Here is a 16,928-nt window from a genome sequence, read left to right on the forward strand (position 1 = left end):
TCTTTATCCATAAGGGCAAAGTACCCATTTGCAGAACTGTCAGAATTGCAAGATTAAATAAAATTATGTATGTGAAGTGCTTAGCCTTTTGCCTAAGCCCCAGGTCGGCAAACTGCAGCTTGCAAGCCATTTGCGGCTCTTTGGCCCCTTGAGTGTGGCTCTTCCACAAAATACCACGTGCAGGCACTACCTTGATAAGGAATGTACCTACCTATATAGTTTAAGTTTAAAAAATTTGGCTCTCAAAAGAAATTTCAATCATTGTACTGTTGATATTTGGCTCTGCTGACTACTGGTCAAGCCAATCTAACTGGTAAATATCATCAGCTGCTGTTATTATTATCAAAATTACTATTATGTTATTAGTTAGGTAACTATCAAAAATGTATCAGATACTCGACTTTCTCCTGAATGAGTAGAGTAGATGTGTAGGGAGATGGAACTACCCATCACCATTTTAGTTCATGTTCAACAGGTGGCAGCAAAGGCTCCATCCATTGGCTCTGGTAGTCAAGTAAGAGATATTATGAAATGGAACTCAGGGAAAATTATGTTGTGTATGAAGATTTGTTATCTTCCTGTTATGCTTCCAACCCTGTCATCCATGTAGAAAAGTCCTGGACTAGAACCAAAGGCTGAACATTCTACTCTGCAATCTGCCATTTTTTAGCCTCTCTGGGCCTCCATCTCTTTATCTGTCAAATGAGGGTTTGATGTTAGATAATTTTCAGAATTGCTTCTATATATAAGACTTTATGCTTCTATAATGTACTCTTAGCATTCTGTGTGCAAATGATTCTAATTTGTCATTTCAAGCTGGACTTCTCTCCTTACAGGATCACAGTACCCTATGCCAAGAGCACTCTCAGTACTAAATGAGACTAGACCCAGTGCAGAGAAAGCTGTCTCCACTTCCTGTCCTATCTGCACCTTCCCCACAATGAGTCAGATAGTTGCCATGTTTTTCATTGCTTTTTAACTCACACATCCACTCCATTGTCAAATATTCTTTTTCTTTAGCAGTGACATGCCTTCCAAAAGGTCAAACTTTATTCATAATTATTATACCTAAATGTTAGGGCTTTGATATCTGTTATCTTAATAGACCTTTAAAATAGCAAATTACTCCTGGGCTCTTATCTCCTTTTCTGCTCACTTCCAGTTAACCTGCAATCGATTTAAATACCTGTTGCTGTCATCATACCATCCCTCTCATTAGGCTTCCCTTTGTAAGTATTAAACATTCATCTGGTAATAATATCAACAACAACTAAGTTTTACGGAATACTTACCAGACACCGTTTAAATGCTTTGCTCCTAACATCTTCTTAAATTCTCACAATAATCTTATGAACAGATGACATACACAAACACCTTCTGGTTATTACTTGCTGATATCTCTCATCGTTTCCTTAAAGCCATTCTTTCTACTTACATCCCAAACATATTTGCCTGATTGCATCCCAAGCCAGGACCAAAGTTTCCCATTCATTTTGTCAAACTTAAACAAAACTTACTTTCTAAAGTTCCACTCTTTAGAATATTTCTCCTGTATTTCCGACTTCACTTAAAATGAGATCGCTTCTCTTGTCTTTGCTTTTGTAAAACCTCATGTATTATTAGCTTAATAATACTAATTTCATAGTCAATCATTCATGTAGAGAAGCCCTCATCTGGAAACAAGGGTTAAATTTTGACTCTGAGATCTGAGATATTCTCTATTATCATGTATTCTCTTTTACACTGTCTTATACATTTAAATTCTTTTTCAGATTTCATGTATGCTCATTATAGAAACCTTAGACAAGACAGAAAGCAAAGAGAAGAGAGTAACATAGAAATTCCACAATTTAAAAGTATTCACAATGAATATTTTGGCATAAACCCTTAATTCTCCCACATATTTATATAATTGAGATAATACAGTATAAAAATGCTTTCAGTAATAATAGGTAGAGATAATAATTCTTCAAGCTTTCTGCAGAATAACATTTTATTGATCATAGTTTTCTGCCTATTCTCCCTATAATTCTCCACTTTCAATGAATATAGAAAAATCTATTTAACAAGAGTTAAATCATTATTTTTGAAGCTCTAAATAGGTAAGAAATGCTTTAAGAGTAACATTTTAGAACTTTAAAAAATATTTCTCATTTAAAGAAAGACAAGCACTTGCCTTCATCTCCATCGTCCCCGAAAGGGTAGAAGAGAGCAACAGCTAAGTTGATGAACACAGCCAGGTTGAAGGAGATGCTCCCCCACAGAGAGATGTGCCTCGAGAACCAGAACAGTGCAGGGTTATCTAGCAGGGAAGATGTGCAGGGACAGAACGGAAAAATAAACTTGGGCTTCCACACATCAGCCCTACTCAAGTAACATTTTACTAAGTGCACTTTGGTAAACTAGTATGAAGCATACTGAAGTAAAACACTTACTATGACTTATTGTAGAAAGTTATAATCAAGACCATAAAGGAATTTTCTCTTTGATTCTTTCTTTATCCTTTAGTCAACTCACACCTAAACCACTGTGGAAGGGTGTGTGATTTTGGAATTGTTGAAGGTAGACAGAAAGGGTGATTCTGTAATAATTCTCTCTAATATATCCCGAGAGCAGATTAGGAAAAAGACAGTTTGACAGCTGCTTGTGGCCCTTTTTAATGGAATGGTATACATTGCTATGTGATTAAGCAAAACTGATCATTTGTGCCACTGCAATGCCTTAAAGTCAAATAAAAAATCCAAAACCCTGGTACAGATATCCATCCTTCTAAAGAACATTCCTATGACGCAGAGACAGTGACCTGAAACTCTGAAACTTAACAGCACAGCACAGTACCACTTCCTGGGAACTAGTGGTATATAATATTATTTTAAGTTTTTTTAAAATTCATTTTAGAGAAGTGAGAGAGAGAGAGAGAGAGAGCAGGAAACATCAACTCCCATATGTGCCTTGACCAGGCAAGCCCAGGGTTTTGAACCGGTGACCTCAGCATTCCAGGTCGACACTTTATCCACTGTGCCATCACAGGTCATACTATAATATTATCTAAGTTTTAAACATCCATTTTGCTAAGAGCTTGTTGGGTTTGCAAACCAGAAATGAAAGATACAATAAGAACTACCAACAAGTGACACAGATTTTGCTGAATATTTTCAAAAAGGGAACTCTGTATTTGTCACTAGAAAGGAAATACAAATGTATTTACTGAATATAATTTACATTAACCAAAAATCGGTTCTTGGCTCTGGCCAGGCTGTTCAGTAGATAGTGTTGTCCCAGCATGCCAAGGTCACAGGTTCAATCCCGAGTCAGGGCACACATGAGAAGCAACCAATGAGTGCACAACTAAATGGGACAACTAAGTAGAAAAGGTTGATGCTTCTCTCTCCCTCTGCCTTTTCCCCTCAAATCAATGGAAAAACATTTTTTTTTAATTTGTTCTTTCTACCACTCCTAAGTAATTGAGCAAATATGAACTGCTTATAAATTTGACCACATGACATCCTCAAGTCTTGCCCATTCTCTAAGTTAAAACAGAATTCACTGAGGGGGGGAAAAACACATCAATTTTCAAATGAAACTTAAAAACTTTTAAAATTGTTTTCTGTGAATTCCAGTCTCTAGGGTCTGTTGCTTACTTATAAACTGTATTACACTTTGGTACATACTATCTTCTTCCCTTGGAATGGAGCATTTCAATACTGGAATGGGCTATGGTTAGCTACGGCATTAAGTTGACTAATGTATTATAAATTGTAGACATCTGCATCTTCATCACTCTTGAATTAGAAGTTCTCTTTTTGTGTGTGTGTGTATGTGACAGAGACAGAGAGAGACAGAGAGAAGGACAGATAGGGACAGACTAACAGGAAGGGAGAGATGAGAAGCATCAATTCTTTGTTGTGGCTCCTTAGTTGTTCTTTGATTGCTTTCTCGTATGTACCTTGACCATGGGGCTACAGCAGACCAAGTAACCCCTTGCTCAAGCCAGCGACCTTGGGCTCAAGCTGGTGAGCCTTGCTCAAACCAGATGAGTCTGCACTCAAGCTGGCGACCTCGGGGTCTCAAACATGGGTCCTCCACATCCCAGTCTGATGCTCTATCCACTGTGCCACCGCCTGGTCAGGCAGGAGTTCTCATTTTAAAAAGCAGAATATTAAGATAAAATTAGAATATGTTGATGTATATATGGTACTAATAAATCCATAAAATGAATTTGATTCTGTCTAAAACCTCACAACAAGGTGCTTTCAATTTTTTGAAAGTTAAACATACACTGGAAGTTATCTTAAGATTTGGTTTGCTAAATGACAAAATATTTATGCAAAAAAGCACTGACTCCACAGACACCAGTTCATTTACTCAATTTATCTTTTGTTGAGGGTAAAAACATGTGTTTGTCAAATGTTCCAAATAAAAATATCGAGTCTTCGTTTGTATTCTACCAAAACTTTTCTCTGAATTCTGTAAGATTCTACATAGTAAAATAAAATGTAAGGGAGAGCAATTTCTTTATTTTTTCCCCAAATATTCTGCTAGAGAAGCCTGACAACACTGCCACCATCTTATTTTCAAAGATGGTGTGTTTCAAGCTTCACTCAAATTCAGTGACTACAATCATTAAAACTCCTAGAAAACTAAAACGATGATGCAATACTGAATAGAGGGGTTGAGAACACACGCCTGCTGGTTTGGAGAACTTCCCCCAAAGACAGAAAAGACCTCCTCAAGAGTTGCTTCCTAGCAATTTTTGTTAAAAGATCACAATACTACTTACCTGGAAAAATTAAGTTTAATTTTAAACTTAAAATTCAAAAAAAATTTTAAAGTTGAGTATTTCCAAATAGACTTGAAGCCAGAGAAATAAGTCATGGGAACTGCATTATGCTCATTTTTAACTTTAAAAAGACGCCATTTCTGTTTGAATAGACGTATCAGGAAATTTTAGTTTGATATATGATGTGAAGATATGTGGAAAGAAAGAACGACGTTCAAAATCTACTTCCTCCTAAGACCAAGGACCAGGGAGGATGAGCATGCCGTGCCGGTCTCTGCACCCCAGTCACTGACGGTCAGAGCCAGGCAGGGCCTCTTCAGGGACTTCAAACTCGCAGCTGGTCAACAGTTGAAACAGACAGCTGCAACCGTGTATTTCATATCTATAAAACTATAGGATCAGCACTAAAAGACAATCTCATTAGTCAGAGATTTCTGTTTTCATTGAGCTGCAGGTGTCTTGGCTCCAGTGGTAGAGACTGAGCTTACACTTAAGTCTCTCAGTGATTTCAGTAACATCAGACGGCAAGAAATTAAACACCAATTTAAATGAACAGAGTCATGACTCCCAAAGTGCCAATTTATCTACCCTTAGGCCCCCAAATTCACCATCTGAGTTTACTGTACTTACTCCTGATTTTCTTCTGCCACTTCATTTCATTGTAGAGGTCTTCTGTTTGCTGGAAAAAGTCATTCACTTTGCTCCCTTGCTCATCCCGTTCGGTCGTGTTGAACACACGGCACTTGGACTCGCGTGTGAGGTATTCACATATATTGGGGACAGGGAAAACTATCTGCTCCATGGTTCTGTCATGCCGAACAATCTGAAAACATGAATTTACATGTGTTTTAGCCTTTAGCCACCTCAGTCTTAGTGTATTTTTTGCTTTGTGGCACAAGTTTATTAATGATATTTTATGAATTTAGATAATGAAGAAAAGTTAGCTTTAAGTATCCAAGGTAGTCCTCTACTGTACGACTTCACATTTTCTCTTTTTAAGTTAGAGAAATTAATGAATAAAGTATGATAAATACTATACTATGTTGTAAATAACAAAAGCCAAAATCTTTATTCGTTCTGGAGTAACGTTAAACCCATTTTTATTTTTATGAAGCATAAGACAGAATTAAAAAGGTTTTAATTAGCAAGTGATTGGCTAGTCACCTTAAACCCAGCACTTGGTATATTTGTATCTTGTTCTTAGCTTGTTCTTCCTAAAAAGGGCTTTTTGAAAACAAGTGACATACTCAACATGACATCAGAGAAAGGTGCTTTATATCATTAAAATGTTTTCTTAATATTGATTTTATATCCTGCCACCTTGCTGAATTCATTTATCAGGTCCAGTACTTTTTTGACTGAGACTTTAGGGTTTTCTATATACAGTATCATATCATCATATGAAAAAATGTTCAACATCACTAATCATTAGAGAAATGCAAATTAAAACCACAATGAGATATCACCTCACACCTGTCAAAATGGCACTCGTCAACAAAACAACACACAATAAGTGCTGGAGAGGGTGTGGAGAAAAGGGAACCCTCCTGCACTGCTGGTGGGAATGCAGACTGGTGCAGCCACTGTGGAAAACAGTATGAAGATTCCTCAAAAAATTAAAAATGGAACTGCCTTTTGATACAGCTACCCCATGTTTAGGAATATATCTTAAGAACACCAAAACACTGATTCAAAAGAAGATATGCATCCCCATGTTTATTGCAGCATTGTTCACAATAGCCAAGATCTGGAAACAGCCCAATTGCCCGTCACTGGACGAGTGGATTAAAAAGCAGTGGTACATATACACAATGGAATACTATGGGACTATGAAAAAGAAGGAAATCTTACCTTTTGCGACAACATGGATAGACCTGGAAACTATTAGGCTAAGTGAAATAAGCCAGGCAGAGAAAGATAAATACCATATGACCACACTCATTTGAGAAATCCAATAAACAATATAAATTGAGCAACGGAATAGAGGCAGAGGCGGGATCAAAGGAACCAGAGGGAAAGCGGACAGAGGGAAAGTAGAAGAGAAGATGGGATCAGAGAAGGGAAAGAGGTTAATGAAATTAAAAATTATATATATATATATATATCACAGCATTATACAGACCAGGACAGCAAATCCTGGAGGGAAGGGGGGAAGACATTGGGGGGTGGGGGGAGATATATTCTGTGGGACACTTGAATCTATGTAAACACAAATTAAAATCATAAATAAATAAAAAATGTTTTCTTGCCTGACCTGTAGTGGCACAGTGGATAAAGCATTGACCTGAAATGCTGAGGTCGCTGGTTTGAAACCCTGCACTTGTCTGGTCAAGGCACATATAGGAGTTGATGCTTCCTGCTCCTCCCTCCTTTCTCTCTCTCTCTCTCTCTCTCTCTCTCCCTCTCTCCCTCTCTCTCCCCCTCTCTAAAATGAATAAATAAAAAAATGTTTTCTTATTCATGGCAAAATCCAATTCTGTAGGTATAATATCCATTCTAGCATATGCCTATATACGTATAAATATTCATTATATTGATCTTCTCTTATTTGGTATTTGTGACAATTTAATGTTAGATTGAAAAAACAGGCTGAATATTTCCATATACCTTTACTATATGACAAGGGTCTGTGCAGACCAAATCTCAAGTTTCCTATTTATAGACTCTGCCCAAGCTTCAAGAATCAAGACTGGTCTAAGCCACAAGAGTCTATTTCCTTTTGTCATTGAGTGATATGTTGGTGAGCATGCGGCCTAGCTCTGAAAAATGAGACATAAGGAGAAATACCCTGGGGTCAGAGGGGGGTTGGTAGCTTCCAGGAAATACTTTGTTTCCTGAAAAGGGAGAAAGCCTTTGAGGCAAACAAAATAATAACAAAAAACCAAATACCTAACACAAAGGTACTTTTTTTTTTTTTTTTTGCCTGTATCCTTTTTTCCTGCTTAGAACAAAATGTAGTGTAAGGGAATGATGCCTAAAACTTTGGTAGCCATCTTACAACTATGAGGTGAGATATCACCAGCGGAATAAAGAAGACCTCGCAGAAAAATGGGAAAGGCCTGCATGTTTGAAGACATTACTGAGTCACTAAATCAATTCTAGAACTACTGGTATCTCCAGACTTCCCATTCTAGGGGAGAACCAAATATTTTTATGTAAGCAACAGTCAGTCTAGTATTCTGTTTTTGTAACTGAAGTTATCCTAAATGATATATTTGCAAACTACATACTTATATTCAAGATAGAATACTATCATGAAACAAACAAGATGAAATTTACTGGTGGTAAGTAACAAATCCTGAACATAGGTTTTAAAAATCAGTTTCACAAATGAAGAATTGGTCCCACTTAGTATGATAAGCAACCATGTGGGGAGAGGACAGGAAGGTTTAGATGCTCCAACAATGTCAAATGATTACAAAAAAAATCTCAGGGTGCATTTAAGAAATAGTGTCTTGATTATTATGAACCCAGCTATTCAGCCCCTTTATGATATGTTATGTTTGATTCTGGCTCTTGATACATTTTACAAAGGGCATGGAGAAACTGATGGGATTACTGAAGAAAAGAAAAATGTGTTAACTGTCAAAAGCCAAAGATAAATCTTTTTTTTTTTCCAGTACATTTATTCAACAAATGCTTACTTAGTTCTTAGTTGGGGAGCTCTGGGAAACTCCAAGTGAAAACCAACATAAGCCCTGACCTAGGAGCTTGTAGTTTAGTAATCATAATGATTCTTCCAATGCTAGAGCCAAGCCATCATGTTGACAGGGGAGCAAATACTCTGAACAGTGGGTACACATTAAAGTGGGCACTCTTTATCCACGATATTTTTTCCCCTAATTATCAGAGTTCCAAATTGGATCCGTTCCCTCCTGAAATAATTCACAGGGTCCTTCCTATTTCTCAGGATCTTTGAGTCTATAATTTACGGACAAACTATTATTTTCAACAATATTCATTATTGTGGTTATATCCCATACACAGTATTCAGTTTTGAAAATACAAAGATAATCAAGGCCAGTCCCTGCAACACATAGGGGACAAGTGACACAGAAGAAGCAATGTTACATGTTACACTAACAGAATAATCAAACTGCTGCAGGAGTTTAATCAAGAAAGGAGGGGCGGCCTCTCTGAGCAGGTCAGATGTGGTCATCTTTGAGCATGAGAATTTGTAGAGAGTAAATGCTCAGTAGATATTTACTGAATTTATGAGTTTCCAGCTAAATCTTCCCTCAACACTGGGAAACCAATAAAAGTCCAACTTCAACAGCAGCCTCCATCTTTCACACACAGTTATTAATTAACCCAATCCCCACCTGTGGCTTACCTACTGCACCTGCTATATTCCTGATCTCTTCTAATCACCTAGATTTGTATTTTGGTTCTTGGGACCTTCTTCAGAACCTTAGTGGTTTGATGATCTTTTTGTATCAATTTCTCCAGCTGCCTCACTTTGTCAGCCTCCCAGTTCCGAAGCACCTGATGCAGTACACATGTTTTGCTGCTGCTTCAGCTCATGGTTTCCACTAGGTCAAGTCTCCCACAAAAACTACAATACTGTTATTGTTTATTTATTTATTTATTTATTTAATTTTTATTTATTCATTGTTTAGAGAGGAGAGAGACAGAGAGAAGGGGGGAGGAGCAGGAAGAATCAACTCCCATGTGTGCCTTGACCAGGCAAGCCCAGGGTTTTGAACCAGCGACCTCAGCATTTCCAGGACGATGCTTTATCCACTGCGCCACCACAGGTCAGGCTCTGTTATTGTTTAAAAATGTTAACAAAGTCCTGGCTGGTTGGCTCAGCGGTAGAGCGTCGGCCTGGCGTGCGGGGGACCCGGGTTGGATTCCCGGCCAGGGCACATAGGAGAAGCGCCCATTTGCTTCTCTACCCCCCCTTCCTCTCTGTCTCTCTCTTCCCCTCCCGCAGCCAAGGCTCCATTGTAGCAAAGATGGCCCGGGCGCTGGGGATGGCTCCTTGGCCTCTGCCCCAGGCACTAGAGTGGCTCTGGTTGCGGCAGAGCGTAGCCCCTGGTGGGCATGCCGGGTGGATCCCGGTCGGGCACATGCGGGAGTCTGTCTGACTGTCTCTCCCTGTTTCCAGCTTCAGAAAAAAGAAAAAAAAAAGAAAGAAAAAAAAATGTTAACAAGAGATCCATTTTGACACAAGATAATAATGCTCATTATTCAAAGGTTTGGCAAGAGTAAACAATAAGGAAGGTGATTATATATCTTGAGAGTTAACAGCAGTGATGCAGGTAATACACTCTGCTGAAAACTAAAATGTATCTGCCCAAGTGAATGAACGCATGAATTTAAATTACGAGTGACAAGCGTCAACTACTCTACTCACTTCTGCCTGATTAGTTCTGCAACTACTATCAAAATGATACCACAGCTAGTAGAAGACAGCTAGATGGGTCTCATAAACACTTATAAAGTCTTTGTTAATCCACACCTCCTGAACTGCCACCGGCCATTAAACAATGTCTTTTTTTGGGAGGTGGGAGGGGTTAGTTGTTGCATACTAAAAATGGGAACTATTGCCTGACCTGTGGTGGCGCAGTGGATAAAGTGTCGACCTGGAAATGCTGAGGTCACCGGTTCGAAACCCTGGGCTTGCCTGGTCAAGGCACATATGGGAATTGATGCTTCCAGCTCCGCCCCCTTCTCTCTCTCTGTCTCTCTCTCCTCTCTCTCTCTCTCCTCTCTAAAAAAATGAATAAATAAAAAAATAATAATAAAACAAAGCCGTTTTAAAAAATAAAAAAATAAAAATGGGAACTATTAAACCATTCCAAGTTTATGTCATGGATATAAAAACTATATTAGTGTCATCTGTATTTCTTATACTTTTGAATACTTTTTAAAAAACAAAGAGCTCTATTTTATTTTATTTTTTTAAGAGAAAAAGAGAAAGACAGGGACAGACAGAAAGGGGGAGAGAGGAGAAGCATAAACTCATTGTGGCATTTTAGTTGTTCATTAATTGATTTCTCAGATGTGCCTTGATGGGGTTGGGGGGGGGGGCTACAGCTGAGCCAGTGATCCCTTGCTTAAGCCAGTGAGCTTGGGCTTCAAGCCAGAGACATTTAGGCTCAAGCCAGTGACCATGGGGTCATGTCTATGATCTCACACTCAAGCCAGCAACTCCATCGACCCCATGCTCAAGCTGGTAAGCCTGTGCTCAAGCCAGCAACCTCAGGGTTTCAAACCTGGGTCCTCAGCATCCCAGATTGATGCTCTATCCATTGGACCACCACCTGGTCAGCCAGAGATCTCTATTTTAATAAGTCTTCTATAGATTTTTAAAAGAAACCTTTTCTTTAATAATAGCTTCTATTATAATAATCTTTTCCTTAAAATATTACTGCTCTGCAATGATTGCTTCCATGACAAAAAACAAACAAAAAAAAAACACCAAAAAAACCCCCCAGAACAAAACTTACCTTATTACTTACAAAAGAAGTCTTAAATATAGTACTGGTCAGAAAAATAAAGACAACTTTGAAAAATGTGCACTTCAAATTTTTATAGACTATTCCTATTTCATCTTTCCATACATAATTTTACAGTTTATATCAATTCTGTTGTTCTAGGAAACAGTTATGAAAACAGTCTGAAATAAAAAGTAAATCTATCTTCACAGTGGGTTCCTTTCAAGAAACACTGGATCGTTACCTCAATCTGTGCGGTGTGGTGGGCGTAGTACTTTAAGGCTTCATCTCCATCATCTGAGTCTGACCCTGGTTTGAGCATCTGCTGTAATGACTTATTGTGACGGGCCAACTAGAAGGAAAAGAGGAAAAAAATGTTTTAGATCTTTTCCTCCCTTTCTTGGAGACAAACTTTGAAATTATCCCTTTGTACACATAGCTGCACAGTTCTTGGTTAATGGCAATTGATTACATTTTAGGAAATCACATCTATTTGATAGCCCTAAAAAATAAAATCACAAGGATTAGCTATTACTACATCAATTTTATATTTTTATTTGGAAATATATTCGTTTCACGAGAAAATTATGTCTTGTCCGGAGTAGGTGCTCAATTATTATCTGTTGATTAAATTTATATCTTCTAGAAATGTATAATTAATTGTGCCAAGAAAAAGGAAATCCCAGTGATATATAATTGACATCCGCTGTAATAAATTTAAACTATATGCACATGTAAAACCACTTGTTCAACAGTGCTACAGTCCAGTGCGTGCAGTACCAATATGAACAGCAGCTTCCTGTAGACACATAAATAGATATGTGTATTTCAGAAGTTTCTCTTAGGGCATCTAATCAAAGTTGTACATTAGCAGTTTGTACTTGAACTATACTTCTACATGTTCATACATCAAAATTGACACTGTATGGGTACATATCTCAGTTTTATTATAATTGAAACTGCATTTAAAAAACAAAAATATCACCATAAATTATAAATCACTATTAGTAGAAGTAATCTTTCTCATTTGAATGTCTCTGGCATTTGTTGGCTAATTCTCTCACTTTATAGATAACTAAAACATATTGCCCTCACTGTCAATTTTACGGTTATCTTAACAATTCCTGAAACCTTGAAATGCCTTTAACCTTTTAGATATTCTGCTTAAAGCCTCAAGTTCCCTGAGTGCTTCTAGAAACAAAGAATTCATTTACTCGTGGCACAGCTCCTATTTCTCACTCTGTGTCAGGAACTACCCTAAACACGTAGGTACATGATCTCATTTGATCCTACCAAGAAATCCTGGGTAGGCATTCTTATTATTCCCTTCTTAAAGATGAGGACACTAATGCACAGAGCACCTGAGGGACTTGTCTGTGATAACAGTGTAGTTCCAGAGTCAGTATTTTATCAACATTACAGAGCAATAAATAAGTCTTTGTATAATTCCTAGTATGTTGATTCAAGTTGTCATTATAAAGAATGGAGATAAATTTTAAATAATAATCTAGAACCTACATAACCAAATAAACATTATCTTTGTAATAGTGATAGTTTGGTAAATTAAATATTCATTCCATTGACGCTGCTCTACAGAGAATCATTTTTGAGACTATTATTTTAGAATTGACTTTCAGGAATATTTATAAATCACTCAAAAACTACTTCCTGTTTTATATTTACATTTTGTTTTTTACTAAATGTGAATTTATACAAACTGTAGTCATTTAACTTGTGACTTGTAAGTGCTTTCAAAACTCTAACTGCATTTCAAAATAAAATGACTACAGTCATTTAAGAACATTAGCATATGTTTTAAGGTCTAGTTCTTGAAGGTAAAACTGGCCTAATTTGTTTACAGACTGAATCTGGGCAGGAGAGAAAGAGAGGAGTTAGGGATGACTCCAAAATTATTAACCTGAAAAACTCAAGTTTAGAAAGCCATGTACAAACAAATGCAGGAGGAGCATGTTTACAAGGAGACAATCAGGACTTCGGTTCTGGACACAGGAAGCGATAGACACCATCCAGAAGGAGATGGCCAGCAGACCGCTGTGTGTGTTTTCAAGAGTTCAGTGCAGAGGCCAGAGCTGGGTCATCAGTACATGGCTTCAATCCGACATCATGAGCTTCAATGAGATCACCTAGAAGTGAGCTTACATGGAGGAAAGAGAACCAACAATCTCCCGTACAGGTTAGGAAGATGAGAGGCATCATCAAAGAAGACTGAGAAAATTGGGCCAGTGAGTAGAAACAAAACCAGTGAAATCAGGTGCCATGGCAACTAAAGAAAGAAAGAACTTCAGGAGGGAGGTAGTAATCCCTTGTGTCAGATGCTGCTGACAGTCAAATCAAATAAGGACTGAGAAATGGTCATTGGGTTTAGCGGCTTGGAGGTCACTGGTAACCTTGACAGTAGAAGTTCTAAAGAGTGATGGGCACCAAAGCCTATGCAGTAAGTTTAAACAAGAGTGAGAAGAGAAAAAAATTAAAAAAAAAAAATGAGCAGAGACAACTCTTAAAAAGTATTGCTGGGCAGCCAAGAAAGAGAAATGGATAAGGTGTAAGGGAGTGTTTTTTTTGTTTTTTTTTAAAGATGAGTATATCAGGTGTGTTTGATTTTTAAGAGAGGGAAATGTTTGCTAGAGCAACATCTTGACTAGGTAAGAAAGGAATGGTCTAGTATAGAAACGAAAGGCTTGCCTTAGGAGAAACAAACTCACCTAACGAGGGGCAGTAACATGTTTGTGGGGCCAGTGAATGAGGCTAGTAAGCACGTCTGTGTGTTTTTCTCCAGAAAGGTTCAGTTCTCTGGTTCCTTCCATGCAAGGAATTTAAAAGGGGCCATGGAATCTAAGCTGAATAAGGAAAGGAATAAAGCCAAGAGGGATAATGAAAAGGTGGTACAATCAGTGAATTGTAGCTTCTAATGTGTTAGAGTTGAGGTATTAGAAGAGTTAAGAGTAAGTGCTGTTTAGCAAGGGTCAGTCAGAGTTGATATACCTGAAATGGAGCTTATTGCCAAAATGCAGGGAGCACTGATTGATCAATAATAACCGGGAGTTAGGTATACCCATATGTCTATCATCAAACTGCTCCTCATACTTCCACCACTGCTCTGGTCAGAGCCACCGGGAGTACTGCAGTAGCCTTTACCTGGTCCCCTCCATCCTTGTCCTCCAGTGTCTAACCTTCACACAGGAGCCAGAGTTATCCTTCTGATCAGATCATGCCTCTTCTGATCAAAACCCTCTAAAGGCTGCTACCTCATTTAGCGGTAGAGCCAAGTCTTAACCAGGGCCAGTAAGGACTATGAAATCTGGCCCTGCTATGTTCCTCAACTCTTCTCCTAGACCCGTCCCCACAGTCCTAGCCACATTGTGCTCCTGACTACCCATTCCTTCAACAGGAGAAGCATGTTTCCCTCTCGTGAACGATGTGGTCGTGGTTCTCTTTGCCTGGATTCTCTTCCTCTAGATACTCACATGGCTTGCTTCCTCACCTGTTTCAGGGCACCATTCTTATATTAATAGTCCAATCAATAACCGTGCTTTACATGATCCACTCACTCATCTCCTCTAACACAGCTAACATCATTTCCTGCTTTATTTTTCCCCGTAGCATGCTATGATCTGACATACCATATTTTATGATCGATCTCTTTATTAACTATCTCCCTCTATAAAACAGTAAACTTATTCATAAGAGAACATAGATTTTTCACCTGTTTTGTTCACTGCTATATTTCCAAGACTTAGACCAGTTTCTGGCACAGAGTAGAAGCTCAATATATATTTGTTTAGTGCACTGAATGCAAATATTGCAACTCTTAAATCTAAGGTGAGACATTAACTTGAATAGTTTCTTATATATTGACTATTTAAAAGATTTTACTTCTTTACAGTCACTTTACAGTATCAGAAATTACTATAATTATTTTAAGAAGCCAAAATGCTGCTTTATGTGACATAGTTAATAGTGATAATCTATACATATAATTTCTATTGAGTATATTATTCTGCTTTCCAGAAACACATCAGTCTTCTCTCTTTCCTACGGCCTTAGAGAGATGATCCTACATTCGTCTTGTCTTACTGTAGACAAGCAGCACCCTAAAAGGCATTTAAAATGGCTAGGATTTCCTTCACATGTTTAAACATTTAAAACGATACTTTCTTTCATGATTACACACATAATCTATACATAGCTTAGAAAATTTGAAATAAATAGTAATAAAACAAAATAGAAATACTTGCATCATCTTTTTCTACCTGGCTATCTTTTATATCCTTTGAAACCGACAGCCCTTCCTGACTAAAGAGCCTCGCTTTCTTTACCTTGTTCTGTGTTCAGATAGTAGTACCTATGTATATCTAGACAGTAAAATTTCTCATATTTAACTTTATAACTATTATCTCTGTTCAGTGGGTTGTGACATTCTCAAGGAAAATGGCCTGGTCTTCCTCACCTCTCTATTCTCAGAGACAAAAATAGAACTTGGTACATCACACAAATTCAATAAATATTTGCTAAATCAATGAAGAAATGGGTTAATTCATGACATTCATTTTGCATTTGAGTGGGCAAGGACTCTTAAATACCAGCAAGCTATCTCTCTGTTTCCCCCAAAGCCAAAGAAATCTAATTAGACATCAGTTAATGGTAAAATTCTAGTGTCTGCAGAAATAAAATGTTTCAATATTATTTTCTTGTTTCATAGTTATTAATATACTTATATCCCTTCTGCTAGATTGTAAGCTATTTGGAAAGGGAGTGACTGATTACTCAATAAATGTTGAACCCTATATGAAGAAAGGATAGCATTCCTGTTATATAGGCCAAGTACAAAAGAAGCGAAGAATATCTCAATGATTCTAAAATGTGTCCAAATGACTGGTATCAATATAGAGCTCTCTTGGTCCAAATTCATGGTTTGCTAAAAGTATATCACAAATTCTCAGAGCTCAATTAACATATGCCAAACAGTTTTTAAAATGTTTAGTCCCCTGTATACACAATTCTATTAAAAATTTTGTATAGAATGGCCACAGTGACAACCAAAAACATCAGTTTTTTTAGTGATGGGTTCTGCAGTCACATTTTTGTTTATTATTCCTTGTCATGTTCCTTTCATATGACTGAATAAAGAAAACAACCCCAGGATCTAAAGAAGCAATAGCATTTTTTTACTCTTAGTGCTTTGCAAACCAATGGGGAAAATACTTGGTCAGTTTCTGGACAAGTATAGAAGAACATCAGTGAAGAGCCATCATAGCAAGAAATCTAATTAAATCCTAATTAAAAACTGAAAGTCAGCTAATGATGATATTCAAGGACAACCATCTATGTTATCCACTTTACCGGGCAAAGATCCTCAAACAGTACTTGAAATTAGTGGATGTCACCATACAACATGGTCTGGAAAATAACCAACGATCAATATTGGTAATAACAGTCTGAACATGGAGAGCAGCACCGAATGCTAAAAGGAAACAATGTCAGAGGTGAGAAACCTCTGGGTCCTAGAAATATTTGTAATGCACAAAAATCTTTAATAGGCAAAGTAGCAGTAATTCCTTTATGTTTTGTGTGGACAGGATACCTACCAAATAAACAGTGCCAAAATATTTTAACAATAAATAAATCTTATTAGCTCATTAATGCAAATAGGAAAACTAGTCCCGATGGAATGCATGAGCAGATAA

The 16,928-nt window shown here is 37.5% G+C and overlaps 1 protein-coding gene across 5 annotated transcripts in view; it reads right to left on the bottom strand.

The window, feature by feature from the left end:
* ITPR2 (inositol 1,4,5-trisphosphate receptor type 2) overlaps window positions 1-16,928 on the bottom strand; it is a 525,086-nt gene that overhangs the window by 92,105 nt on the left and 416,053 nt on the right. For all 5 annotated transcript variants that reach the window (XM_066264976.1, XM_066264974.1, XM_066264967.1 and 2 more), the window contains 3 exons: window positions 11,468-11,575; window positions 5,411-5,603; window positions 2,177-2,302 (listed from right to left, as the gene is read on the bottom strand). In XM_066264976.1, the coding sequence (XP_066121073.1) occupies window positions 2,177-2,302; window positions 5,411-5,603; window positions 11,468-11,575 (427 nt within the window). The remainder of the gene's footprint in view (window positions 1-2,176; window positions 2,303-5,410; window positions 5,604-11,467; window positions 11,576-16,928) is intronic.

This window comes from Saccopteryx bilineata, chromosome 1 (genome assembly GCF_036850765.1).
Source record: "Saccopteryx bilineata isolate mSacBil1 chromosome 1, mSacBil1_pri_phased_curated, whole genome shotgun sequence".
NCBI classification, from domain to species: Eukaryota; Metazoa; Chordata; class Mammalia; order Chiroptera; family Emballonuridae; genus Saccopteryx; species Saccopteryx bilineata.